The sequence below is a fragment of the Pangasianodon hypophthalmus genome, chromosome 13 (genome assembly GCF_027358585.1).
Source record: "Pangasianodon hypophthalmus isolate fPanHyp1 chromosome 13, fPanHyp1.pri, whole genome shotgun sequence".
NCBI classification, from domain to species: domain Eukaryota; kingdom Metazoa; phylum Chordata; class Actinopteri; order Siluriformes; family Pangasiidae; genus Pangasianodon; species Pangasianodon hypophthalmus.
Window position 1 is genome coordinate 9,673,440 of NC_069722.1, and position 10,239 is coordinate 9,683,678.

At 39.3% G+C, this 10,239-nt stretch overlaps 1 protein-coding gene across 2 annotated transcripts; it reads right to left on the reverse strand.

Moving 5' to 3' along the window:
• Window positions 1-4,945: 4,945 nt before the first annotated feature.
• Window positions 4,946-9,759, reverse strand: hoxb1a (homeobox B1a). Of its 2 annotated transcripts, XM_026916891.3 has the most exons (3): window positions 7,495-9,759; window positions 6,778-7,399; window positions 4,946-6,182 (listed from the first exon to the last, which is right to left on the reverse strand). In XM_026916891.3, the coding sequence occupies exons 1-3, from the start codon at window positions 7,528-7,530 to the stop codon at window positions 5,866-5,868; spliced, it is 975 nt and encodes a 324-aa protein (XP_026772692.1). In that variant the 5' UTR covers window positions 7,531-9,759; the 3' UTR covers window positions 4,946-5,865. The 2 variants fall into 2 exon arrangements, with proteins under 2 accessions (XP_026772692.1, XP_026772691.1); XM_026916890.3 differs by having other exon boundaries at window positions 6,778-9,757.
• Window positions 9,760-10,239: the final 480 nt, after the last annotated feature.

Below are 10,239 nucleotides of genomic sequence, written 5' to 3' on the forward strand. Positions count from 1 at the left end.
AACACACTCAGTGGGATGAACCCCATAGCCTACTGAGTGTGAGATTTTTTATTTTTTTTTTCACTTTAGATGGATTGTGAATAAATCGCTTTCTCTCTCTCTCTCTCGACTTCTTTTTCTTCTTCTCCCTATAATAATAATAATAATAATAATAATAATAATAATAATAATGTTATTATTGAATAATAATATTATTGAATACTACCAGTTTTTTTCAATCCTAATTTCAAAGCTGAAGGCTAACTTTAGGTTCAGGGCTGTAATGGGAAATGCATTTTTCAAACCAGAATCTTTTTTGACAGGGACCACTTCATATTATTTATGTATATTTATATGTGTTGCACAGAAAATTATAAATAATTTACCAAAGGATTTGTCTGATTCTGTAGATTAACATGATGTGATTTGTAGCTTGGAAATGTGTTTTACTTATATGGTTGATCTAACCAGAACGAACTTTTTTTTTTTTACGGATTATAATGTTTTTTTGCATTACATATTGAGTACATTTACGCACTTGCAGCCGAAAACAAAATGAATGAGTGTTCTTATTAAACGTCTACAAGTTCAGCGCTTTTTTGAACCTGAATAGTGCATTAGATGAAAAATGTGAAAACTATAAAAACTAAAGTTATCTGATTTACAGATATAATGTATATGCACATATATCTAATGTACCTAATATGCCTATAATGGATATGTATTATGTTGGTTGAAGAAGCAAATTCTCGTCCACCAGAATGAGCTCTTGTAATCTGAGAAATCAATGCGGTTGTGCTCTCATGTACTCTCACGTGTGAAGGGAACTGACTGCTTAGTCTTGCCAGTCTATAAACTGACCCTTCAATTCAAGTGCGAGTTTCAATGCGCCTTAAACATTTTTAGCCTGTTACTGTTGATAAAAATGACAGGACAGAAATTTATGCCCTGAGACATGTAGGACCATAGATGGATAATGTATGTGCTTAATGATGAGGGTTTTTTTTTTTTTCATTTTTAATTTCAATAAAAAATTACTAATAATATATTTGAAATAGATTTATGATTTATAATGGATTTATAGGCTTGAATTAATGCGGAAGATTTGGAAAATATAACTTTCAAGGCTGTATTATATAAATACCTCTTTCCTTGACATATTACATATTATTAGGATTACCTCGGTTGATTTATGGGGAAAAATGCTAAAAATAACAATTAAAATCCATGTTTGCGTAGATATTGTTTGCTTGAACCTTTCATCAGTGCTAATGAATTCCTAAAACATTCATATTTACAATATGACTGAAAGAAAAAGGAACTCAAAGGGCACGGCGAGGGCAGCAGAGAAAGATAACAAAGGTGAGTGGCCTCCGAGGGTGAGCAGGACGAAGTGAAGGCCCGGAGTGGCGCTCGGGGCGCGAGCTGATGGCAGAAACCTACGTTTGACCCCTGCGAGATGGAAGCTGTGAAGCTCCTGACATGATGACCCACTGCTCGCGAGAATTCATTTGGGCCTGAACTCTTCGTGAACCAAATCCGGGGGAGAGCTGGCAGGCCTCAGCTGTTTGAGGAAAAGCTCGGGGCAAACCGATCCGCCTGTGTAAATATTGAGGTAGTCCGTCAGAGGACTCGGGGATGAAATCGAACTGTCAAGCGCGCGTAAACTTTGGGGGAAGAGGGGAGGCCACGAGAGGGAGAAGGGAAAGAATTTGGCAAACTCGTTTCCTCGAATGTTCATGGAAAAAAATGATCTCAAAACGTTTCTGACCCCTCTGCGCTCTTTCTGCAGCACCTCTTGTCAGCACCCTCTGAACTCGGTGCACGGATCTTTCACCTGCCACGCACCACATGTGTTTCGGATGTGACGTGATACAACAGGCGCTGAAGCTTGAATTTGATGTCTAATTTTAAGGATCTCTCAAGAGTGTAAATGTGTGTGTGTGTGTGTATGTGTGGGTGGGTGGGTGAGTGGGTGGACTACTCACTACGTGAGATTCTTTTAGGCTGAATTCATCGGGTAACAACTAGACTTCTGTTTTTACTCACATAATTCACTCAAGCCCAAGCCGAAATTGCTGTGGCCCTTCCATTTTGGTGCTGATGGAGAATTCTGACTAGGCAACATGACCGCAAACGTCAAATTAAAGTATGAGTAGCTTATATGAATTAACTAGTTATAACGACGTTCTTAGAGCAAGCTATAATTCGTCACTAACAGGACAAAAGTGTTATCCTACTGATAGCCTATCTACACACTTCAGAAATAATAGGCTATGTACTTGCATATAGGATACTAAATAAATATAGGCCTACATTACTACATTAATAGACCTTTGCATTAATATTAGCCATTTAATCTATTGGGATTAATTTATCAGACTTTATCATCAAGTGTTGCAGATTGATATTTCACTATAACATGCATTTGATGCATTTTACGCCTATTTATAGCCTGTTTCTCAAACTCATTACTCTCAATACATTACGCTAAAAGTTATATAATAGGTTTAACAGTTTAATTTTGGTATGTCTTGTATTCTCTAGGGTTTTGTCTTAGATAATAAACATAGTATGGTACATAACGATTAATTCAAGCGCCCTAATCAGATTTTTTTTATTTGTCTGAGACATCTCTGGGCACGACTCACGTGCGTCAAATCCGCGGACATTGGAGCATTAATTTCTGTGCTTTCTTGCACTGGGTTAATAAATATAATGTGAAAATATTCCATATTGGTGCTCAGAGTATTAGAAACATGCACATTACCGTATATGATCAGCTAAGGTTTGTTAATGCAGTGAGGTTTTCACCTCAGAACTTTCATGAAGTTTGAGTTTTAACTGATGCCACAGTGCACACTGCAACTTGTGAATTTGATATTTCAACAAATAAACATAATCAGCCTCGATTTTAACACAAGTTGTAATGAAAGACGATTAGACCTCATTTCTCTGTGGCTACAGCACCGAAAATAAATGAGTATCTGGGGGGCCGTTAAAATGAACTTTTTAATAAGGGCTGTGCATGGGTCGGCTTCTCACTCCTAGCCTTGTTCAGCACTTTATCCACTATGACAAAGTTCGCATTGTCCCTGTTCTAAGAATATCTCGTATTAACTAGTGTGAGTTGGCCAATAACTTTTTCAAGTAAAAATTTTGAATAAGACATGATGCCTTGGACATTACTCAATATCTAGTTATTCAGTGACTATATCTTTTTCTGAAGATATTATCGAGTGGTTAAAAGTTTGTTTACTCGTCAGCAGCTGGTGCATGTAAGTATGCAGCCTTCAAGAGTCTGAAGCTCCTGACCAGAAACGTGTACAAATAAGTATCAGGCACTTCGTGCGCCCTGAGAGGAGGCTATGAGGCTGAGGCTGATGTTGAAGTATCTTCGTGCTTTAATTTTCGTGTGGCGCATGTGCTTTTTTGTTTGTTTGTTTGTTTGTTTGTATGAGTAAGGCTCCAGGCTTCACCCTTGGACTGGGATTTTAATGTGGTGCCAGAATTAAGTTTTCCACATTATGTACTTAAACTGTTAGAACGAAAGAAAGTACATTAATTGGTTGGTCTGGAAAACTTCATATATGTAAGAGTTCACCTGAATTTTAGGTGACCTCTGGGTAAACCCGGGTCCGTTTGCTTTGGCCTCTTTGCGTTTCAATGCACACTCGGGATGTTGACTGCGGGGAACAGCAATGTGATCAAAGCTGGGTTGGGGAGGAGGGGAGGGGGGTACAGGACAAACGCCCCGAACAGCGTGACTGAAATCCACACCAACTGAGCAAGCAGATGGCCAGAAAAGACTTGCCGAGTTAGCCTGTGATTTAGGCCACTTGTGTTGTGTTGTGTTGTGTGCCACCACATTCTAGTCCTTGTATTAATTGTTTTACGCAGAAATCTACGATTTTACACAATAAAACAAATGAGTAGCTAGCTTTTACAAAGACTTGAGAAGTATTGTAGCTGGGCACACATACAGGCCTGTATGTCTTTAAGACTTATGGATCTGTCTTTGGCATTTCTCTCAGTAAGACAGTAATAAATGTAGCATTTGATCGTTAAGAAAATGTTAAGATTTTTGCGAATGTAAAGATTTTGTTTACATGCAATAAAAAATATTTTAATCAGCATTCGACTTTAAATACTTATTTAAATTGATTAGTGAAATAATAATTAGCCTATTTTTGTGACATTTTAATAGAGCCAAGTGTCCAAATCCTATCAAAAGCCACTTTCTGTTTAATAATCGCACTTGTTTGGGGGGTTAAGATTTTAGGTATTTGATCTGCCTCTTTTTTTTTCCCTCTTTTTTTTTTTTTTTTTTAAAAAAAAGGGGTAGTGTTGGTTTAAAACATTGCGCGTTTGAGAACTGCAAAAATACCTGGATTTTTTTAACTGTTCATCTGAGCACTGGTGGTTCTCTTAAATACACTAGCAAGAATGTTTTAATGAACCCTTCATTAAGGCAAATTTACGTCTTTAAAATACAGTCATATAATGAATCTATCATCAACTATGCTTAGAACCGAGTACTTAATATACTTTGGTTAAAATAAAGGTTTTGCTGCAGCTAGTACCCCTAGAAACAGAGTGTTTTCGAGTTTGTTTACTTGTTTAGAGCTCCCAGAGGCGCGCGGAGGTAAAAAGGTCAGCGCGAGCCCTCGCAACAACACACTGACTGGTGCTCACTTTATCACTGTCTCGGCAAAGTGGTGTGCGCACGCGCGCGTGTGTGCGTGTGTATGAATAAATGATGTTAAATTATTATAGGTCTGTTTAACGGAAACTTTCTCAATGCACTTTAAATATCTTGTCCTTGCACTGCTCCCAATGTTTTCGCTATTAGCTCCCGATTTACTGCGTCCCATTAACAAGATAAAGCTGTAACTGAAGATGACTGGATGGATGAATGAACAATACATGTTACAGAGCTGGAAAAAATATTTGATGAGCCCAGTAAATCAGTAAAAAATACTTTTATTATTAATTATTATTATTTGAGGTAGACACATAATCTGAAATAACACTTTCGTTAAAACATGCAGACAAACTAATAAAACTCAGCCAGTCTGTGTTTACACCACAATATATATATATATATATATCATTATCTAAAGGTTTTGGATAACGAAAAGTACGTAATAACCCTGTATTTAACCTAAACAACTGCACTCTATAAGTCTCAAAAACTTGTCGGTGTCACGAAATTGAAATAAGGCTACCAAATACATCCCCTATACCCCATGTTACAAAAATCCTGAATCGTTAAATACATAGCACTTCGTGTTCTGGTTTCCGTTCTAAAATTAAGCACCAAAGAGGAAAAATAATATCATTCATTCAGTCATAGCTGGGATTACAGTAATAACAGAGTGAGGTGCATCAGTGGCGTGAAGGCCTACCCTGTAACCGCATAGTGCAAACGGTCCGATTAAACCTTAGGACATAGCCTACTTTCAACAAACACTTCACAAAGGTATATCGACATACTCACAAAAAATAAACAACCATACAAAAGTTATTATTTTGCTCTTATAGACTCCCTCTAGGTCTGAATGAAAGATCCATTTAGAGACTTGTAAACATGCTAAAAGTGCATTACCGACTTTTGGATGAAAGCCGGAATTAGCGAACCCTGAATTAGCCTAGAAATTAGAAATTGGAGTTCATCTTAAACAACCTGTCTAAATTTATCCACATATGTTCCTGTAGGACAAACTATTATCTCCCCTTTAGGTCAGAGTTAAGGGAAAATGTATAGCCTGTGTCCCATTTCAATATGAAGGTGTGTTCGACATGATTTGGAATGTTTAAGGAAATATTATTTAATATTATAAAGGCCTGTAGTTCATGTTAGGACTTTAAGTTCCGCTTATTTCGTTAGGTTTCCGGACTTGGGGACGTGCCTGGAGATGTTGTTGTAGAATGATCCGAGTTCTCGTCGAAGTCCTTAGATGTGGTGGAGGATGTAGGAGCGAGCCCTTCCTTTTCCCGTTTCTTCTGCTTCATTCGTCGGTTCTGGAACCAAATCTTCACCTGCGTCTCGTTCAGTTCAAGCGTGGCAGCGATTTCCACCCGGCGCGCTCGGGTCAGGTATTTGCTGAAGTGAAACTCTTTCTCGAGCTCTGTAAGCTGTTTTGTGGTGAAGTTTGTACGGATTGTGTTTTGTGGACCCAGGCCGTACTCTGTCACTTTTGCTGTGTGAAAGGTATAAAAAAAGAGTTAAAATAATTAAACAGTGCACATTAAATGCCATATTGCAAATAATAAAATATTCTAACCAAGTATAGATAAACTCACAATAGTGCTTTTTTTTACATATAAATTTACATATCAGTTGTGAGTGAATTCTTAGGAGTTCGCATCCATTCGCATGCTATAATTGGGTATCCCCCAAAGGTACTTTATGACTCTCTGTTTGTACAATAAGTCAGAAGAGTCCCTGTGCGTAAGGGGTAGTGTTGACAGAGAGCCCTGAATAGAGTAAAGAAGGAAAATGAAAAAAAAAAAAAAGGCCGGAGAAAACTAACATAGAGGGCCAGGGCAACCTAAAGGCAACAAAGCTGGACCCTTTTAAGGGATAAGGAAGCATATCTGTTCGACACATTATTGTGAGCAGAAAATGTAGAGAAAGGCAAGTCTAGCCTTACACTCCAAGACAGCCTGGCCTATGTACCTATGTACTGTGGATCAAAGATAAAAGTAATAATATAACGAGCTCAAAACTCAACAGTGATGTATTTCTACGACTGATACACCAGTTTCAGTGTCGTTGGAACAGAAACAACCCACCAGTTTTAGGAGGGTTCCTTTTAACTTTCATCCACTCAAAGGTCTTCCCTGGCATTTGATCCGAGCCTGTCTCCTTCTGCTGGCAGGATGATAGGTCTGCGTATGTACCCTGGCCGTAGAGGAGTTGGTGGTCCTGGCCTTCGCAGCCGTTCATGTGTTGATATGTCGCCGCCGGAACTGCTCCCTGCGTGCTACAGTACGCACCGGCCAAGGATCCGTAATTAGGACCGACACTTGGAGCAACAAAGCCAGAAGACTGATAATACATTCCATCCTGTTCGTGGTTCATGAAATACTGCTGATGGCCGTAGTCCGGGGTGGCAGAGGCTTGCGCTCCATAGCCTGTGCTACCGTAAGGTGAAAGGCCCATGCCACTGGTTTGATTTTGGTGCTGGTGATGCGCATAACCTCCACTCTGGTGCTGATGTTGTGCCGTGGCCGCCGGCGCACTGCCCCCTACGTAAAGTCGTCCATCAGCGTTATAGCTGTCACCGGACTGAAAGGGGCCAGAGTAAGCCTGATCCAAATGATGGTATCCAGACTTTGGGGGGTAAGTGCTCGATCCCCGGTTGCAAATTGTGTACTCCAAAAATGAGTTCATTCTGGAATTGTCCATGCGCATCTGATGGCGAAGAGGAGAAAGACGAGAGTTTGAAATTGCCCGTGCTACAACCTCGCAGCAGTATGTCATGAGGGAAAAAAAGAGAAAATGATTACCTCCAGAGTATTTGCTCCTGCTTCCCTATAACACATCTATACCTCAGCTGCTGGTCACGTGAGCCGTCACGGCGCCAATGGTGTGGGGACCTCCAGAAGTTTGTCAGCGCACGGTGACCATCCATCACGCGCTTGACATTTGCATGACAAAGCCACTTCAATCAAACTGGCCCATCAATCTGATAACAGCACGAATATGTCAAGCCCCGCGTGAAAGGCTCTCCCGAAAGAGAGAAAGAGAAACGAAGAAAGGGACAAATGTCCTTTTGAGATTTTAACCCGTCTTCCTCTCTTTCCTCATAGGCCTTCATACCACTGCAAATGTACTATTTGGCTAGACTAGTTAAGATGGTATGGTATCCTTTTTATAGAATTATTCTCTATCCTTACTCTGGAAAGCTAAATCCCAGCGTCTCATTTCCCCTGATCTGACATAAGGTTTATGCAGAGTTCAATATCTCTACTCAGATTTGAAATCCGTTTAACACTCGAATTGGAAGTGACGCCATCTTTTCAGTTTGGTCCCGAGTCGACTTTGGGACAGTTTAATTGAATCATTGGACGGATCTGTTACCAAAACTAGGTTAGGTGGACAGCAGGAAAAGAGCTTCCACACAGTCCCAAGATATGCAAATTTTGTAAAAAATGCAAATTTGTACTTTTACATCTGGATAGATGACTATGTCTGGTCAATTATCCAACCACAACTTATTTTACTTGCTGGTCCATATTTTACACCATATATGTCATCCTCATTCACCTTGGAGTCTGTTACACGTGGTTGATTTGGTGCACACTTAGAAAACTTGACAAGCGTTGGCGGGGGAACGAAAAGCTACAGCTAATCATTAATGGGTGACAATAGTTTAGCAAAGCCCCTCTTCATAAAAACCCACGCACAAAGGAGGTGGTAGAAGGATCTCGAATATTGGGAGTTCATTCACTGGTACATGGAAAGACAAGAGCAACTAACAATATGACGCCCACAGTAATTTGTTACTTGTCAGTATGTTTACTATGGTGTCGCATTTCTGGAGAAGGGATAGTCATGCGGGCAAAAGTTCAGAGCTTGTTAGCCAGCTTTTTCAAATGTGTCCTTGAGTGTTTCAGTCACCTCCCTTCAGTTTTACGCATAGTTACAGGTATCCCAACAGCTCTGTGGTTTGTGTCTTAGCGAATAAATAAAGGACTGACATAAAGATTTTACATTACACGTTGCTCTTTCTATGTTTAATGTCGTGATAGAACACCATAGTGTTACTATGCACTAGTACGCACAGCAAATGGCAGACTGATTTTGCTATTTTTATTGGCTGACAGTAAGAAAATTCTCTTTTTAGTTCTCTTCTACAGAACTACCCATCTTGTTAACGACCAGACAAGTTCTGATCAAGTCAGAGAGAGAGAGAGAGAGAGAGAGAAGGGGAGAGAGAGAGAGAGCAAATAAATAAATAAATAAATAAATAAATAGACTAATTTTATTTTGTATTTTACTGAACATTTTGTTTATATTTTTTGTTCATCAGAAAGTGAACAATATGGCTTTTCTTATGTGATATATATTTGTGAATAGTTATTCTAATCATTTGGTTTGTCTCAGTTTGCTCAGTCTGGCATTTTAAACACTGCGCTACATCTTTCTATTAATGTTATTCCCTCTTACAGTTAGATCTTGGTGACGTTATCAGCAATTGTCCTTTCATATGATTCTGTGCAAGTGACGTAGCCACGAATTTATTAATAATTAATCATGCAATTTGGGTGGATGCCAGACCGTAGTAGAAACGGTGGTGGCATTCAGAATTTGTCATTAAATTATTTAAGGGATGAACTAATATCAACCGATCTTGCCATATTGATAACGTTAATAGGCGTAGGACATAAAATACCTTTATGGCCTTTCCAGTGAAAATAATTAAAATAATGTTCGTAAGAGGGTTGAAATTACCTCTTACATCCTAAAAGCAAATCAACACTTCTTTTTTCTCCTCCTTCACTTAATCGGCTGTCACTCGATATCCTCTTCCCTAGAATGTAGCTAGTTGGCGAGTAGCTTTCAAACATAATCGATTCTTATTGGCTATACTGCTTCTCTCTAGAACACCTGGTAGCCAATGAAATGTGATTAAACAAACTAAGATACGAGTTCATTTGTCGGTTGGTGCGGTTAAATGGCCCTTTATGAGCATCATTACAGCGCAGTCACAGCGCAGAACCATGTTATTGGACACGTATATAATCAGATGCGCTGTATGTGTGCTGTGTTAACCCCTCCTCCTCCCCCGCCCCACCGCACACCCCACCCCCTTAGCCACGCCTCTGTTCTGTGCTTTTCTATAGAAGCTAGCCCTGACTTTTCCTAATTACAATACAGTAAATCAAACCATTTCATACAATTCACTTTTTGCTTTTTTTCATTCAAGTATAGATTTGTCCGTTCATGACCACCTTTTCATTTCAGGATGAATTAAACAAAGAGCCAGAACTTGGCAGTAATGAATCGGTATAAAGTATATAAGTATCAAAAAAGCCATTTGTAATATATAGCCTAACACGAGTCTTTGACTTTTCCTAACGAATTTGTGTGCTAACTGGACGTACCGGCTAGCTACAGTGTGTTGGCTATATTGATCCGCCTAGTGGTGTAAAATAGGCCAAACAATCGACGTAGGGCTTTTAAAACAAGGTCTTTATGCTCGTTTAGTAGCACACTGAGAGAAAGGATTTAAGAGCAAGAAGTAAGAC

Coding starts and splice junctions, on each gene's coding strand:
- hoxb1a (XM_026916890.3), bottom strand. CDS start 7,468: ATGACATACTGCTGCGAGGTTGTAGCACGGGCAATTTCAAACTCTCGT. Junction 6,183..6,777: donor AAGGAACCCTCCTAAAACTG/GTGGGTTGTTTC, acceptor CCTTTCACACAG/CAAAAGTGACAGAGTACGGC.